Here is a 17,019-nt window from a genome sequence, read left to right as displayed (position 1 = left end):
GTTTGGGCTCCATTTGGGCTCAGTTTTGGGTCAATTTTAGGCCAATTTTGGGTGAATTTGGGGCATTTTGGGGTCCTTTCCAAGCTGAATTTCAAGGGGCACTTTGGGCTCAGTTTTGAGTCAATTTTGGGTCAATTTGGGGCGATTTTGGGTGTTTTCGGGTGCTATCAGAAGTGGACTTGGAGGGGCGGTTGGGGCTCAGTTTTGAGTCAATTTTGGGTCAATTTTGGGTCAGTTTGGGGCGATTTTGGGTGTTTTCGGGTGCTGTCAGAAGTGGACTTGGAGGGGCAGTTGGGGCTCAGTTTTGAGTCAATTTTGGGTCAATTTTAGGCCAATTTTGGGTGAATTTGGGGCATTTTGGGGTCCTTTCCGAGCTGAACTTCGCGGGGCGGTTGGGGCTCCGTTTGGGCTCAGTTTTGGGTCAATTTTAGGCCAATTTTGGGTGAATTTGGGGCGTTTTGGGGTCCTTTCCGAGCTGAATTTCAAGGGGCACTTTGGGCTCAGTTTTGAGTCAATTTTGGGTCAATTTTGGGTGAATTTGGGGCGTTTTTGGGTCCTTTCCGAGCTGAATTTCAAGGGGCACTTTGGGCTCAGTTTTGAGTCAATTTTGGGTCAATTTTGGGTGAATTTGGGGCGTTTTGGGGTCCTTTCCGAGCTGAATTTCAAGGGGCACTTTGGGCTCAGTTTTGAGTCAATTTTGGGTCAGTTTGGGGCGATTTTGGGTGTTTTCGGGTGCTATCAGAAGTGGACTTGGAGGGGCAGTTGGGGCTCAGTTTTGAGTCAATTTTGGGTCAATTTTAGGCCAATTTTGGGTGAATTTGGGGCATTTTGGGGTCCTTTCCGAGCTGAACTTGGCGGGGCGGTTGGGGCTCCGTTTGGGCTCAGTTTTGGGTCAATTTTAGGCCAATTTTGGGTGAATTTGGGGCGTTTTGGGGTCCTTTCCGAGCTGAACTTGGCGGGGCGGCTGGGGCTCCGTGTGGGCTCCGTTTCGGGTGAATTCGGGGCGGTTTTGGCGCTCAGGGTGCTGTCAGAAGTGGACTTCGAGGGCCGCTTTGCGGAGCTGCCCGAGTTCCGGCCCGAGGCGCTGCTCCCCTCCCCCACGCTGCAGGCGCTGGCCACGTCCCCCCGCGCCATCCTGGGCTCCTACCGCAAGAAGCGCAAGAATTCCGCCGGTACCGCCCCGGTTTGGGACCATTCGGGGCAATTCGGGGGGGGGGGGGGGCGGGGGGGGCGGGGGGGGTCGGGGTTGGGGGGTTTTGGGGGGAATTTGGGTGATTTTGGGGCGTTTTGGGGGGATTTGGGGGTTTGGGGGTTCGATTCCTCCCTGCACCAACCTGGGCGGTTGTGGCAAAAAGGTGCAGAAGTTTTGCTGATAATGGGCAAATTTGGGTGGTTTTGGGGTAATTCGGGGTGTGGGGGGGTTGGGGGGTTCGGGGGGGGTCGGGGTTGGGGGTTTTGGGGGGAATTTGGGTGATTTTGGGGCGTTTTGGGGGGATTTGGGGGGGGTTTGGGGTTCGATTCCTCCCTGTGGTATCCCAGGTGGTTACAGCAGAAGGTGCAAGAATTTGGGGAAAATGGGCAAATTTGGGCGGTTTTGGGGCAATTTGGGGTGTGGGGGGGTTGGGGGGTTCGGGGGGGGTCGGGGTTGGGGGGTTTTGGGGGGAATTTGGGTGATTTGGGGGGGTTTTGGGGGGATTTGGGGAGTTTGGGGGTTTGATTCCTCCCCACACCAACCTGGGTGGTTGTGGCAAAAAGAGTGAGGATTTGGGCAAAAATGGGCAAATTCGGGTGGTTTTGGGGCAATTTGGGGTGTGGGGGGGTTTGGGGGTTCAGGGGGGGTCGGGGTTGGGGGTTTTGGGGGGAATTTGGGTGATTTTGGGGCGTTTTGGGGGGATTTGGGGGGTTTGGGGGTTCGATTCCCCCTTGTGCCATCCTGGGAAGTTGCAGCAAAAGGTGTAGAAGTTTTGCTGATAATGGGCAAATTTGGGCGGTTTTGGGGTAATTTGGGGTGTGGGGGGGTTGGGGGGGTCGGGGGGGGTCGGGGTTGGGGGTTTTGGGGGGAATTTGGGTGATTTTGGGGCGTTTTGGGGGGATTTGGGGGTTTGGGGGTTCGATTCCTCCCCACGCCAACCTGGGTGGTTGTGGCAAAAAGGTGCAAAAGTTTTGCTGATAATGGGCAAATTTGGGCGGTTTTGGGGTAATTTGGGGTGTGGGGGGGTTGGGGGTTCGGGGGGGGTCGGGGTTGGGGGTTTTGGGGGGAATTTGGGTGATTTTGGGGTGTTTTGGGGGGATTTTGGGGGGTTTGGGGGTCGATTCCTCCCTTGTGCCATCCTGGGCGGTTGTGGCAAAAAGAGTGAGGATTTGGGCAAATTTGGGTGGTTTTGGGGCAATTTGGGGTGTGGGGGGGTTGGGGGTTCGGGGGGGGTCGGGGTTGGGGGTTTTGGGGGGAATTTGGGTGATTTTGGGGCGTTTTGGGGGGATTTTGGGGGGTTTGGGGTTTGATTCCTCCCTTCCGCCATCCTGGGCTCCTACTGCAAGAAGCGCAAGAATTTGGGCAAAAATGGGCAAATTTGGGCGGTTTTGGGGCAATTTGGGGTGTGGGGGGGTTGGGGGGGTCAGGGGGGGTCGGGGTTGGGGGGTTTTGGGGGGAATTTGGGTGATTTTGGGGCGTTTTGGGGGGATTTGGGGGGTTTGGGGGTTCGATTCCCCCTTGTGCCATGCTGGGAAGTTGCAGCAAAAGGTGTAGAAGTTTTGCTGATAATGGGCAAATTTGGGCGGTTTTGGGGTAATTTGGGGTGTGGGGGGGGTTTGGGGGGTTCGGGGGGGGTCGGGGTTGGGGGTTTTGGGGGGAATTTGGGTGATTTTGGGGCGTTTTGGGGGGATTTGGGGGGGGTTTGGGGTTCGATTCCTCCCTGTGGTATCCCAGGTGGTTACAGCAGAAGGTGCAAGAATTTGGGGAAAATGGGCAAATTTGGGCGGTTTTGGGGCAATTTGGGGTGTGGGGGGGTTGGGGGGTTCGGGGGGGGTCGGGGTTGGGGGGTTTTGGGGGGAATTTGGGTGATTTTGGGGCGTTTTGGGGGGATTTGGGGGGTTTGGGGTTCGATTCCCCCTTGTGCCATCCTGGGAAGTTGCAGCAAAAGGTGTAGAAGTTTTGCTGATAATGGGCAAATTTGGGCGGTTTTGGGGTAATTTGGGGTGTGGGGGGGTTGGGGGTTCAGGGGGGGTCGGGGTTGGGGGTTTTGGGGGGAATTTGGGTGATTTGGGGGGGATTTGGGGAGTTTGGGGGTTTGATTCCTCCCCACACCAACCTGGGTGGTTGTGGCAAAAAGAGTGAGGATTTGGGCAAAAATGGGCAAATTTGGGCGGTTTTGGGGCAATTGGGGTGTGGGGGGGTTGGGGGTTCAGGGGGGGTCGGGGTTGGGGGTTTTGGGGGGAATTTGGGCGATTTTGGGGCGTTTTGGGGGGATTTGGGGGGTTTGGGGGTTCGATTCCTCCCCGCGCCAACCTGGGTGGTTGTGGCAAAAAGAGTGAGGATTTGGGCAAATTTGGGTGGTTTTGGGGTAATTTGGGGTGTGGGGGGGTTGGGGGGTTCGGGGGGGGTCGGGGTTGGGGGGTTTTGGGGGGAATTTGGGTGATTTTGGGGCGTTTTGGGGGGATTTGGGGGGTTTGGGGTTCGATTCCCCCTTGTGCCATCCTGGGAAGTTGCAGCAAAAGGTGTAGAAGTTTTGCTGATAATGGGCAAATTTGGGCGGTTTTGGGGTAATTTGGGGTGTGGGGGGGTTGGGGGTTCAGGGGGGGTCGGGGTTGGGGGTTTTGGGGGGAATTTGGGTGATTTGGGGGGGATTTGGGGAGTTTGGGGGTTTGATTCCTCCCCACACCAACCTGGGTGGTTGTGGCAAAAAGAGTGAGGATTTGGGCAAAAATGGGCAAATTTGGGCGGTTTTGGGGCAATTGGGGTGTGGGGGGGTTGGGGGTTCAGGGGGGGTCGGGGTTGGGGGTTTTGGGGGGAATTTGGGCGATTTTGGGGCGTTTTGGGGGGATTTGGGGGGTTTGGGGGTTCGATTCCTCCCCGCGCCAACCTGGGTGGTTGTGGCAAAAAGAGTGAGGATTTGGGCAAATTTGGGTGGTTTTGGGGTAATTTGGGGTGTGGGGGGGTTGGGGGGTTCGGGGGGGGTCGGGGTTGGGGGGTTTTGGGGGGAATTTGGGTGATTTTGGGGCGTTTTGGGGGGATTTGGGGGGTTTGGGGTTCGATTCCTCCCTGCGGTATCCCAGGTGGTTACAGCAAAAGGTGCAAGAATTTGGGCAAAAATGGGCAAATTTGGGCGGTTTTGGGGCAATTTGGGGTGTGGGGGGGTTGGGGGGGCCGGGGGGGGTCGGGGTTGGGGGGTTTTGGGGGGAATTTGGGTGATTTTGGGGTGTTTTGGGGCAAATTTGGGGGTTTTGGGGGTCGATTCCCCCTTGTGCCATCCTGGGCTCCTACTGCAAGAAGCGCAAGAATTTGGCCAAAAATGGGCAAATTTGGGCGGTTTTGGGGCAATTTGGGGTGTGGGGGGGGTTTGGGGGTTCGGGGGGGGTCGGGGTTGGGGGGTTTTGGGGGGAATTTGGGTGATTTTGGGGCGTTTTGGGGGGATTTGGGGGGGTTTGGGGTTCGATTCCTCCCTGCGGTATCCCAGGTGGTTACAGCAAAAGGTGCAAGAATTTGGGGAAAATGGGCAAATTTGGGCGGTTTTGGGGCAATTTGGGGTGTGGGGGGGTTGGGGGGTTCGGGGGGGGTCGGGGTTGGGGGGTTTTGGGGGGAATTTGGGTGATTTTGGGGCGTTTTGGGGGGATTTGGGGGGTTTGGGGGTTCGATTCCTCCCCACGCCAACCTGGGCGGTTGTGGCAAAAAGAGTGAGGATTTGGGCAAATTTGGGTGGTTTTGGGGTAATTTGGGGTGTGTGGGGGTTGGGGGGGTCGGGGGGGGTCGGGGTTGGGCGATTTTGGGGGGAATTTGGGTGATTTTGGGGCGTTTTGGGGGGATTTGGGGGGTTTGGGGTTCGATTCCTCCCTGTGGTATCCCAGGTGGTTACAGCAAAAGGTGCAAGAATTTGGGCAAAAATGGGCAAATTTGGGCGGTTTTGGGGCAATTTGGGGTGTGGGGGGGTTGGGGGGGTCGGGGGGGGTCGGGGTTGGGGGGTTTTGGGGGGAATTTGGGCGATTTTGGGGCGTTTTGGGGGGATTTGGGGGTTTGGGGGTTCGATTCCTCCCCGCGCCAACCTGGGCGGTTGTGGCAAAAAGAGTGAGGATTTGGGCAAAAATGGGCAAATTTGGGCGGTTTTGGGGTAATTTGGGGTGTGGGGGGGTTTGGGGGTTTTGGGGGGGGTCGGGGTTGGGGGTTTTGGGGGGAATTTGGGTGATTTTGGGGCGTTTTGGGGGGATTTGGGGGGTTTGGGGGTTCGATTCCTCCCCACGCCAACCTGGGTGGTTGTGGCAAAAAGAGTGAGGATTTGACCAAAAATGGGCAAATTTGGGTGGTTTTGGGGCAATTTGGGGTGTGGGGGGGTTGGGGGGGTCGGGGGGGGTCGGGGTTGGGGGTTTTGGGGGGAATTTGGGTGATTTTGGGGCGTTTTGGGGGGATTTGGGGGGTTTGGGGGTTTGATTCGCCCTTGTGCGATCCTGGGCGGTTGTGGCAAAAAGAGTGAGGATTTGGCCAAAAATGGGCAAATTTGGGCAGTTTTGGGGTAATTTGGGGTGTGGGGGGGTTTGGGGGTTTTGGGGGGGGTCGGGGTTGGGGGGTTTTGGGGGGAATTTGGGTGATTTTGGGGCGTTTTGGGGAATTTTGGGGGGGTTGGGGTTCGATTCCCCCTTGTGCCATCCTGGGCTCCTACTGCAAGAAGCACAAGAATTTGGCCAAAAATGGGCAAATTTGGGCGGTTTTGGGGCAATTTGGGGTGTGGGGGGGTTCGTGGTTCAGGGGGGGTCGGGGTTGGGGGGTTTTGGGGGGAATTTGGGTGATTTGGGGGCGTTTTGGGGGGATTTGGGGGGTTTGGGGGTTCGATTCCCCCTTGTGCCACCTTCAGCGGTTGCAGCAAAAGGTGTAAAAGTTTTGCTGATAATGGGCAAATTTGGGCGGTTTTGGGGCAATTTGGGGTGTGGGGGGCTTGGGGGTTCAGGGGGGGTCGGGGTTGGGGGTTTTGGGGGGAATTTGGGTGATTTTGGGGCGTTTTGGGGGGATTTGGGGGGGTTTGGGGGTTCGATTCCTCCCTGCGGTATCCCAGGTGGTTACAGCCAAAGGTGCAAGAATTTGGGCAAAAATGGGCAAATTTGGGCGGTTTTGGGGCAATTTGGGGTGTGGGGGGGTTGGGGGGGTCGGGGGGGGTCGGGGTTGGGGGGTTTTGGGGGGAATTTGGGTGATTTTGGGGTGTTTTGGGGCAAATTTGGGGGTTTTGGGGGTCGATTCCCCCTTGTGCCATCCTGGGCTCCTACTGCAAGAAGCGCAAGAATTTGGCCAAAAATGGGCAAATTTGGGCGGTTTTGGGGCAATTTGGGGTGTGGGGGGGGTTTGGGGGTTCGGGGGGGGTCGGGGTTGGGGGTTTTGGGGGGAATTTGGGCGATTTTGGGGCGTTTTGGGGGGAATTTGGGGGGTTTTGGGGTTTGATTCGCCCTTGTGCGATCCTGGGCGGTTGTGGCAAAAAGAGTGAGGATTTGGCCAAAAATGGGCAAATTTGGGCGGTTTTGGGGCAATTTGGGGTGTGGGGGGGTTTGGGGGTTTTGGGGGGGGTCGGGGTTGGGGGTTTTGGGGGGAATTTGGGTGATTTTGGGGCGTTTTGGGGAATTTTGGGGGGGTTGGGGTTCGATTCCCCCTTGTGCCACCTTCAGCGGTTGCAGCAAAAGGTGTAAAAGTTTTGCTGATAATGGGCAAATTCGGGTGGTTTTGGGGTAATTTGGGGTGTGGGGGGGTTGGGGGTTCAGGGGGGGTCGGGGTTGGGGGTTTTGGGGGGAATTTGGGCGATTTTGGGGCGTTTTGGGGAATTTTGGGGGGGTTGGGGTTCGATTCCCCCTTGTGCCATCCTGGGCTCCTACTGCAAGAAGCACAAGAATTTGGCCAAAAATGGGCAAATTTGGGCGGTTTTGGGGCAATTTGGGGTGTGGGGGGGTTCGTGGTTCAGGGGGGGTCGGGGTTGGGGGGTTTTGGGGGGAATTTGGGTGATTTGGGGGCGTTTTGGGGGGATTTGGGGGGTTTGGGGGTTCGATTCCCCCTTGTGCCACCTTCAGCGGTTGCAGCAAAAGGTGTAAAAGTTTTGCTGATAATGGGCAAATTTGGGCGGTTTTGGGGCAATTTGGGGTGTGGGGGGCTTGGGGGTTCAGGGGGGGTCGGGGTTGGGGGTTTTGGGGGGAATTTGGGTGATTTTGGGGCGTTTTGGGGGGATTTGGGGGGTTTGGGGGTTCGATTCCTCCCTTGTGCCATCCTGGGAAGTTGCAGCAAAAGGTGTAGAAGTTTTGCTGATAATGGGCAAATTTGGGCGGTTTTGGGGCAATTTGGGGTGTGGGGGGGTTGGGGGGGTCGGGGGGGGTCGGGGTTGGGGGTTTTGGGGGGAATTTGGGTGATTTTGGGGCGTTTTGGGGGGATTTGGGGGGTTTGGGGGTTCGATTCCTCCCTGCGGTATCCCAGGTGGTTACAGCAAAAGGTGCAAGAATTTGGGCAAAAATGGGCAAATTTGGGCGGTTTTGGGGCAATTTGGGGTGTGGGGGGGTTGGGGGGGTCGGGGGGGGTCGGGGTTGGGGGGTTTTGGGGGGAATTTGGGCGATTTTGGGGCGTTTTGGGGGGATTTGGGGGTTTGGGGGTTCGATTCCTCCCCGCGCCAACCTGGGCGGTTGTGGCAAAAAGAGTGAGGATTTGGGCAAAAATGGGCAAATTTGGGTGGTTTTGGGGCAATTTGGGGTGTGGGGGGAGTTTGGGGGTTCAGGGGGGGTCGGGGTTGGGGGTTTTGGGGGGAATTTGGGTGATTTTGGGGCGTTTTGGGGGGATTTGGGGGGTTTGGGGGTTCGATTCCTCCCCACACCAACCTGGGTGGTTGTGGCAAAAAGAGTGAGGATTTGGGCAAATTTGGGTGGTTTTGGGGTAATTTGGGGTGTGGGGGGGTTGGGGGGGTCGGGGGGGGTCGGGGTTGGGGGGTTTTGGGGGGAATTTGGGTGATTTTGGGGCGTTTTGGGGGGATTTGGGGGGTTTGGGGGTTCGATTCCTCCCTGCGGTATCCCAGGTGGTTACAGCAAAAGGTGCAAGAATTTGGGCAAAAATGGGCAAATTTGGGCGGTTTTGGGGCAATTTGGGGTGTGGGGGGGTTGGGGGTTCAGGGGGGGTCGGGGTTGGGGGGTTTTGGGGGGAATTTGGGTGATTTTGGGGCGTTTTGGGGGGATTTTGGGGGGGTTTGGGGTTCGATTCCTCCCTGCGGTATCCCAGGTGGTTACAGCAGAAGGTGCAAGAATTTGGGGAAAATGGGCAAATTTGGGCGGTTTTGGGGCAATTTGGGGTGTGGGGGGGTTTGGGGGTTCAGGGGGGGTCGGGGTTGGGGGGTTTTGGGGGGAATTTGGGTGATTTTGGGGCGTTTTGGGGGGATTTGGGGGGTTTGGGGGTTCGATTCCCCCTTGTGCCATCCTGGGAAGTTGCAGCAAAAGGTGTAAAAGTTTTGCTGATAATGGGCAAATTTGGGCGGTTTTGGGGCAATTTGGGGTGTGGGGGGGTTGGGGGGGTCGGGGGGGGTCGGGGTTGGGGGTTTTGGGGGGAATTTGGGTGATTTTGGGGGGGTTTTGGGGGGATTTGGGGGGTTTGGGGGTTCGATTCCTCCCTGTGGTATCCCAGGTGGTTACAGCAAAAGGTGCAAGAATTTGGGCAAAAATGGGCAAATTTGGGCGGTTTTGGGGCAATTTGGGGTGTGGGGGGGTTGGGGGGGTCGGGGGGGGTCGGGGTTGGGGGGTTTTGGGGGGAATTTGGGTGATTTTGGGGTGTTTTGGGGCAAATTTGGGGGTTTTGGGGGTCGATTCCCCCTTGTGCCATCCTGGGCTCCTACTGCAAGAAGCGCAAGAATTTGGCCAAAAATGGGCAAATTTGGGCGGTTTTGGGGCAATTTGGGGTGTGGGGGGGGTTTGGGGGTTCGGGGGGGGTCGGGGTTGGGGGGTTTTGGGGGGAATTTGGGTGATTTTGGGGCGTTTTGGGGGGATTTGGGGGGGTTTGGGGTTCGATTCCTCCCTGCGGTATCCCAGGTGGTTACAGCAAAAGGTGCAAGAATTTGGGGAAAATGGGCAAATTTGGGCGGTTTTGGGGCAATTTGGGGTGTGGGGGGGTTGGGGGGTTCGGGGGGGGTCGGGGTTGGGGGGTTTTGGGGGGAATTTGGGTGATTTTGGGGCGTTTTGGGGGGATTTGGGGGGTTTGGGGGTTCGATTCCTCCCCACGCCAACCTGGGCGGTTGTGGCAAAAAGAGTGAGGATTTGGGCAAATTTGGGTGGTTTTGGGGTAATTTGGGGTGTGTGGGGGTTGGGGGGGTCGGGGGGGGTCGGGGTTGGGCGATTTTGGGGGGAATTTGGGTGATTTTGGGGCGTTTTGGGGGGATTTGGGGGGTTTGGGGTTCGATTCCTCCCTGTGGTATCCCAGGTGGTTACAGCAAAAGGTGCAAGAATTTGGGCAAAAATGGGCAAATTTGGGCGGTTTTGGGGCAATTTGGGGTGTGGGGGGGTTGGGGGGGTCGGGGGGGGTCGGGGTTGGGGGGTTTTGGGGGGAATTTGGGCGATTTTGGGGCGTTTTGGGGGGATTTGGGGGTTTGGGGGTTCGATTCCTCCCCGCGCCAACCTGGGCGGTTGTGGCAAAAAGAGTGAGGATTTGGGCAAAAATGGGCAAATTTGGGCGGTTTTGGGGTAATTTGGGGTGTGGGGGGGTTTGGGGGTTTTGGGGGGGGTCGGGGTTGGGGGTTTTGGGGGGAATTTGGGTGATTTTGGGGCGTTTTGGGGGGATTTGGGGGGTTTGGGGGTTCGATTCCTCCCCACGCCAACCTGGGTGGTTGTGGCAAAAAGAGTGAGGATTTGACCAAAAATGGGCAAATTTGGGTGGTTTTGGGGCAATTTGGGGTGTGGGGGGGTTGGGGGGGTCGGGGGGGGTCGGGGTTGGGGGTTTTGGGGGGAATTTGGGTGATTTTGGGGCGTTTTGGGGGGATTTGGGGGGTTTGGGGGTTTGATTCGCCCTTGTGCGATCCTGGGCGGTTGTGGCAAAAAGAGTGAGGATTTGGCCAAAAATGGGCAAATTTGGGCAGTTTTGGGGTAATTTGGGGTGTGGGGGGGTTTGGGGGTTTTGGGGGGGGTCGGGGTTGGGGGGTTTTGGGGGGAATTTGGGTGATTTTGGGGCGTTTTGGGGAATTTTGGGGGGGTTGGGGTTCGATTCCCCCTTGTGCCATCCTGGGCTCCTACTGCAAGAAGCACAAGAATTTGGCCAAAAATGGGCAAATTTGGGCGGTTTTGGGGCAATTTGGGGTGTGGGGGGGTTCGTGGTTCAGGGGGGGTCGGGGTTGGGGGGTTTTGGGGGGAATTTGGGTGATTTGGGGGCGTTTTGGGGGGATTTGGGGGGTTTGGGGGTTCGATTCCCCCTTGTGCCACCTTCAGCGGTTGCAGCAAAAGGTGTAAAAGTTTTGCTGATAATGGGCAAATTTGGGCGGTTTTGGGGCAATTTGGGGTGTGGGGGGCTTGGGGGTTCAGGGGGGGTCGGGGTTGGGGGTTTTGGGGGGAATTTGGGTGATTTTGGGGCGTTTTGGGGGGATTTGGGGGGGTTTGGGGGTTCGATTCCTCCCTGCGGTATCCCAGGTGGTTACAGCCAAAGGTGCAAGAATTTGGGCAAAAATGGGCAAATTTGGGCGGTTTTGGGGCAATTTGGGGTGTGGGGGGGTTGGGGGGGTCGGGGGGGGTCGGGGTTGGGGGGTTTTGGGGGGAATTTGGGTGATTTTGGGGTGTTTTGGGGCAAATTTGGGGGTTTTGGGGGTCGATTCCCCCTTGTGCCATCCTGGGCTCCTACTGCAAGAAGCGCAAGAATTTGGCCAAAAATGGGCAAATTTGGGCGGTTTTGGGGCAATTTGGGGTGTGGGGGGGGTTTGGGGGTTCGGGGGGGGTCGGGGTTGGGGGTTTTGGGGGGAATTTGGGCGATTTTGGGGCGTTTTGGGGGGAATTTGGGGGGTTTTGGGGTTTGATTCGCCCTTGTGCGATCCTGGGCGGTTGTGGCAAAAAGAGTGAGGATTTGGCCAAAAATGGGCAAATTTGGGCGGTTTTGGGGCAATTTGGGGTGTGGGGGGGTTTGGGGGTTTTGGGGGGGGTCGGGGTTGGGGGGTTTTGGGGGGAATTTGGGTGATTTTGGGGCGTTTTGGGGAATTTTGGGGGGGTTGGGGTTCGATTCCCCCTTGTGCCATCCTGGGCTCCTACTGCAAGAAGCACAAGAATTTGGCCAAAAATGGGCAAATTTGGGCGGTTTTGGGGCAATTTGGGGTGTGGGGGGGTTCGTGGTTCAGGGGGGGTCGGGGTTGGGGGGTTTTGGGGGGAATTTGGGTGATTTGGGGGCGTTTTGGGGGGATTTGGGGGGTTTGGGGGTTCGATTCCCCCTTGTGCCACCTTCAGCGGTTGCAGCAAAAGGTGTAAAAGTTTTGCTGATAATGGGCAAATTTGGGCGGTTTTGGGGCAATTTGGGGTGTGGGGGGCTTGGGGGTTCAGGGGGGGTCGGGGTTGGGGGTTTTGGGGGGAATTTGGGTGATTTTGGGGCGTTTTGGGGGGATTTGGGGGGTTTGGGGGTTCGATTCCTCCCTTGTGCCATCCTGGGAAGTTGCAGCAAAAGGTGTAGAAGTTTTGCTGATAATGGGCAAATTTGGGCGGTTTTGGGGCAATTTGGGGTGTGGGGGGGTTGGGGGGGTCGGGGGGGGTCGGGGTTGGGGGTTTTGGGGGGAATTTGGGTGATTTTGGGGCGTTTTGGGGGGATTTGGGGGGTTTGGGGGTTCGATTCCTCCCTGCGGTATCCCAGGTGGTTACAGCAAAAGGTGCAAGAATTTGGGCAAAAATGGGCAAATTTGGGCGGTTTTGGGGCAATTTGGGGTGTGGGGGGGTTGGGGGGGTCGGGGGGGGTCGGGGTTGGGGGGTTTTGGGGGGAATTTGGGCGATTTTGGGGCGTTTTGGGGGGATTTGGGGGTTTGGGGGTTCGATTCCTCCCCGCGCCAACCTGGGCGGTTGTGGCAAAAAGAGTGAGGATTTGGGCAAAAATGGGCAAATTTGGGTGGTTTTGGGGCAATTTGGGGTGTGGGGGGAGTTTGGGGGTTCAGGGGGGGTCGGGGTTGGGGGTTTTGGGGGGAATTTGGGTGATTTTGGGGCGTTTTGGGGGGATTTGGGGGGTTTGGGGGTTCGATTCCTCCCCACACCAACCTGGGTGGTTGTGGCAAAAAGAGTGAGGATTTGGGCAAATTTGGGTGGTTTTGGGGTAATTTGGGGTGTGGGGGGGTTGGGGGGGTCGGGGGGGGTCGGGGTTGGGGGGTTTTGGGGGGAATTTGGGTGATTTTGGGGCGTTTTGGGGGGATTTGGGGGGTTTGGGGGTTCGATTCCTCCCTGCGGTATCCCAGGTGGTTACAGCAAAAGGTGCAAGAATTTGGGCAAAAATGGGCAAATTTGGGCGGTTTTGGGGCAATTTGGGGTGTGGGGGGGTTTGGGGGTTTTGGGGGGGGTCGGGGTTGGGGGGTTTTGGGGGGAATTTGGGCGATTTTGGGGCATTTTTGGGCAAATCTGGGGGGTTTGGGGTCGTATTTTCCCCATTTTCAGGCCTATTCTCCCCATTTTTGGTGGCATCTCCCCCATTTTTGGGCCGATTTTCCCCATTTTTGGGCCGATTTTCCCCATTTTTGGGCCGACCCCCCCCATTTCGGGGCGGATCTCCCCGATTTTGGGGCTGATTTCCCCGATTTGGGGTGCGTTTCGCAGACGGGGACCCCGAGGACCCCGCGTCCCCCAAGCGCCGCCTGCGCCGCCGCTCGAGCTGCAGCTCCGACCCCAACACCCCCAAGAGCGGGAAGTGCGAGGGCGACATCTTCACCTTCGAGCGCCCCGGTGACGGACGGGGGGACCCCAAAATGGGGGGGGGGTGGGGGGGGGGGTGGGGGGGTCCCCCACCTTCCTATGGGTGCAGTTTGGGGGGAATTGGGGGGAAAATGGGGCAGAAATGGGGGTTTTGGGGGGACTGGGAATCTCCTCAGGGGTATTTGGGTCAGCCCATTATTGGTGTCTGGGGGTGTTCCCATTAACGTTTGGGGGGGACCCCAAATATGGGGGGACCCCAAATTATAGGGGGGGTGGGGGGGGTCCCCCGCCTTCCTATGGGTGCAGTTTGGGGGGATTTGGGGGGAAAATGGGTCAGAAATGGGGGTTTTGGGGGGCTGGGAACCCCCTTAGGGGTGTTTGGGTCAGCCCATTATTGTTGTCTGGGGGTGTTCCCATTAAGGTTTGGGGGGGACCCCAAATATGGGGGGACCCCAAAATATAGGGGGGGATGGGGGGGTCCCCCACCTTCCTATGGGTGCAGTTTGGGGGGAATTGGGGGGAAAATGGGTCAGAAATGGGGGTTTTGGGGGGACTGGGATCCCCCTTAGGGGTATTTGGGTCAGCCCATTATTGGTGTCTGGGGGTGTTCCCATTAAGGTTTGGGGGGGACCCCAAATATGGGGGGACCCCAAATTATAGGGGGGGTGGGGGGGGTCCCCCGCCTTCCTATGGGTGCAGTTTGGGGGGAATTGGGGGGAAAATGGGTCAGAAATGGGGGTTTTGGGGGGACTGGGAACCCCCTTAGGGGTGTTTGGGTCAGCCCATTATTGGTGTCTGGGGGAGTCCCCATTCAGGTTTTGGGGGGACCCCAAAATGTGGGGGGGTCACCCCATTATTTGGGGGGGGTCACCCCGTTATTTTAAGGTGGAATTGGGGGGTTTTCCTGCCATTTTCGTGAGGTGATTTTGGTCATAAAAGGGGGGTTTTGGGGGATATTTTAAGGATTTAAGTGTTGGGGGTCACCCCAAAATATGAGGGGGGTTCACCCCAAAATATGAGGGGGGTTCTCCCCAAAATGTGGGGGGGTTCACCCCAAAATGTGGGGGGGGGGTCACCCCGTTATTTGGGGGGGGTCACCCCGTTATTTTAAGGTGGAATTGGGGGGTTTTCCCGCCATTTTTGTGAGGTGATTTTGGGGTGATTTTGCTCATAAAAAGGGGGTTTTGGGGGGGTATTTTAAGTATTTAAGGTCTGGGGGTCACCCCAAAATATGAGGGGGGGTCACCCCATTATTTAGGGGGGGTCACCCCATTATTCGGGGGGGGGTCACCCCGTTATTTTAAGGTGGAATTGGGGGTTTTCCCGCCATTTTCGTGAGGTGATTTGGGGGGGTTTGGAGCACGGGGGGGACCCCGGGATTTTTGGGGGTATTTTGGGGTATTTTAAGGGTTGGGGGTCACCCCAAAATATGAGGGGGGGTCACTTTGTTATTTGGGGGGGGTCACCCCGTTATTTTAAGGTGGAATTGGGGGGTTTTCCCGCCATTTTTGTGAGGTGATTTTGGTGACTAAAAGGGGATTTTGGGGGGGTTTGGAGCACGGGGGGGACCCCGGGATTTTTGGGGGTATTTTGGGGTATTTTAAGTATTTAAAGGGTTGGGGGTCACCCCAAAATATGAGGGGGGGTCACTTTGTTATTTGGGGGGGGTCACCCCGTTATTTTAAGGTGGAACTGGGGGGTTTCCCGCCATTTTTGTGAGGTGATTTTGGGGTGATTTTGCTCATCAAAGTGGGGTTTTTTGGGGGGTATTTTAAGTATTTAAGGTCTGGGGGTCACCCCAAAATATGAGGGGGGGTCACTTTGTTATTTGGGGGGGGTCACCCCGTTATTTTAAGGTGGAATTGGGGGGTTTTCCCGCCATTTTCGTGAGGTGATTTGGGGGTGTTTGGAGCACGGGGGGACCCCGGGGTTTGGGGGGGCGCGGGGTTTGGGGGGCGCGGGGTTTGGGGGGGCGCGGGTTTGGGGGGGCGCGGGTTTGGGGGGGCTCGGGTTTGGGGGGGCGCGGGGCTCACCGGGCCGCCCGTCTCGGCAGGGGGGGACGGGGAGGACGTGCTGGGCGAGCTGGAGTTCGAGAAGGCGCCGTTCTCGTCGCTGCGGCGCACGCTGGACCAGCGGAGGGCGCTGGTGATGCAGCTCTTCCAGGAGCACGGCTTCTTCCCCTCGGGTGCGTGTGGGAAGGATGGGCGGGAAAAATGGGCGGGAAATGGGGGGAAATGGCTTCTTCCCCTCGGGTGCGTGTGGGAAGGATGGGCGGGAAAAATGGGCGGGAAAAATGGGCGGGAAAAATGGGCGGGAAATGGAGGGAAATGGCTTCCTCCCCTCGGGTGCGTGTGGGAAGGGCGGAAAGGGCGGGAAAAATGGGCGGGAAATGGAGGGAAATGGGAACAAAATGGTGGGAAATGGGAACAAGATGGTGGGAAATGGCAGGAAATGGAGGGAAAGGGGGACAAGATGGAGGGAAATGACTTCTTCCCCTCGGGTGGGTGCGGAAAGGGCGGGAAATGGGGGAAATGGGCGGGAAATGGAGGGAAATGGCTTCTTCCCCTCGGGTGGGTGCGGAAAGGGCGGGAAAAATGGGCGGGAAATGGAGGGAAATGGCTTCTTCCCCTCGGGTGCGTGTGGGAAGGGCGGAAAGGGCGGGAAAAATGGGTGGGAAATGGGGGGAAATGGCTTCTTCCCCTCGGGTGCGTGTGGGAAGGGCGGGAAAAATGGGCGGGAAATGGGGGGAAATGGCTTCTTCCCCTCGGGTGGGTGCGGAAAGGGCGGGAAAAATGGGCGGGAAATGGGGGGAATGGGCGGGAAATGGCTTCTTCCCCTCAGGTGGGTGCGGAAATGGGGGAAATGGGGGGAAATGGGCGGGAAATGGAGGGAAATGGAGGGAAGGGGGAACAAGATGGAGGGAGATGGCGGGAAATGCGAACAAGGTGGCGGGAAATGGGAACAAGATGGCGGGAAATGCGAACAAGATGGCGGGAAATGGTGGGAAATGGGAAGAAGATGGAGGGAAATGGGACCAAGATGGTGGCAAATGGCAGGAAATGGGAACAAAATGGAGGGAAATGGGAACAAGATGGAGGGAAATGGGCACAAATGGCGGAAAACAGCGGGAAATGGGACCAAGATGGAGGGAAATGGGAACAAAATGGTGGGAAATGGGAACAAGATGGCGGGAAATGGAGGGAAAGGGGGACAAGATGGAGGGAAATGGCTTCTTCCCCTCGGGTGGGTGCGGAAAGGGCGGAAATGGGCGGGAAATGGAGGGAAATGGGCGGGAAATGGAGGGAAATGGCTTCTTCCCCTCGGGTGGCTGCAGAAAGGGCGGGAAAAATGGGCGGGAAATGGAGGGAAATGGGACCAAGATGGAGGGAAATGGCAGGAAATGGGAACAAGATGGCGGGAAATGGCGGGAAATGGGAACAAGATGGCGGGAAATGGCGGGAAATGGCGGGAAAGGGGAACAAGATGGAGGGAAATGGGGGGAAATGGGACCAAGATGGAGGGAAATGGCGGGAAATGGGAACAAGATGGCGGGAAATGGGAACAAGATGGAGGGAAATGGGGGGAAATGGGAACAAGATGGCGGGAAATGGGAACAAAATGGAGGGAAATGGCGGGAAATGGGAACAAGATGGCGGGAAAGGGGCCTCAAAATGGCCCCCAAAGGGCTAAATGGGCCCAAATTGGCCCCAAAATTGTCCTCAAAGTGGCCCCAAGAGATCAGATGGACCCAAAATGGCCCCGGATTGGCCTCAAATGGCACCAAAGTGGCTTTGGAATGTCCCCAATGTCCCCAATGTCCCCATTGTCCCCATCAACCCCATTGCCCCCATTGCCCCCAATGTCCCCATTGTCCCCAATGTCCCCATCACCCCCATTGTCCCCAATGTCCCCATTGCCCCCATGTTCCCCATCACCCTTATTGTCCCCATTGTCCCC

The 17,019-nt window shown here is 57.3% G+C and overlaps 1 protein-coding gene across 1 annotated transcript in view; it reads left to right on the top strand.

Moving 5' to 3' along the window:
- CIC (capicua transcriptional repressor) overlaps positions 1-17,019 on the top strand; it is a 38,895-nt gene that overhangs the window by 21,219 nt on the left and 657 nt on the right. Inside the window, 3 exon segments of the mRNA XM_071800522.1 lie at positions 1,021-1,172; positions 12,967-13,092; positions 15,116-15,247. Coding sequence (XP_071656623.1) covers positions 1,021-1,172; positions 12,967-13,092; positions 15,116-15,247 — 410 coding nt within the window.

This window comes from Patagioenas fasciata, chromosome 31 (genome assembly GCF_037038585.1).
Source record: "Patagioenas fasciata isolate bPatFas1 chromosome 31, bPatFas1.hap1, whole genome shotgun sequence".
Taxonomy (NCBI): Eukaryota; Metazoa; Chordata; class Aves; order Columbiformes; family Columbidae; genus Patagioenas; species Patagioenas fasciata.
The sequence above is the reverse complement of the archived record's forward strand: the minus strand, read 5'-3'. Positions and strand labels throughout refer to the sequence as shown.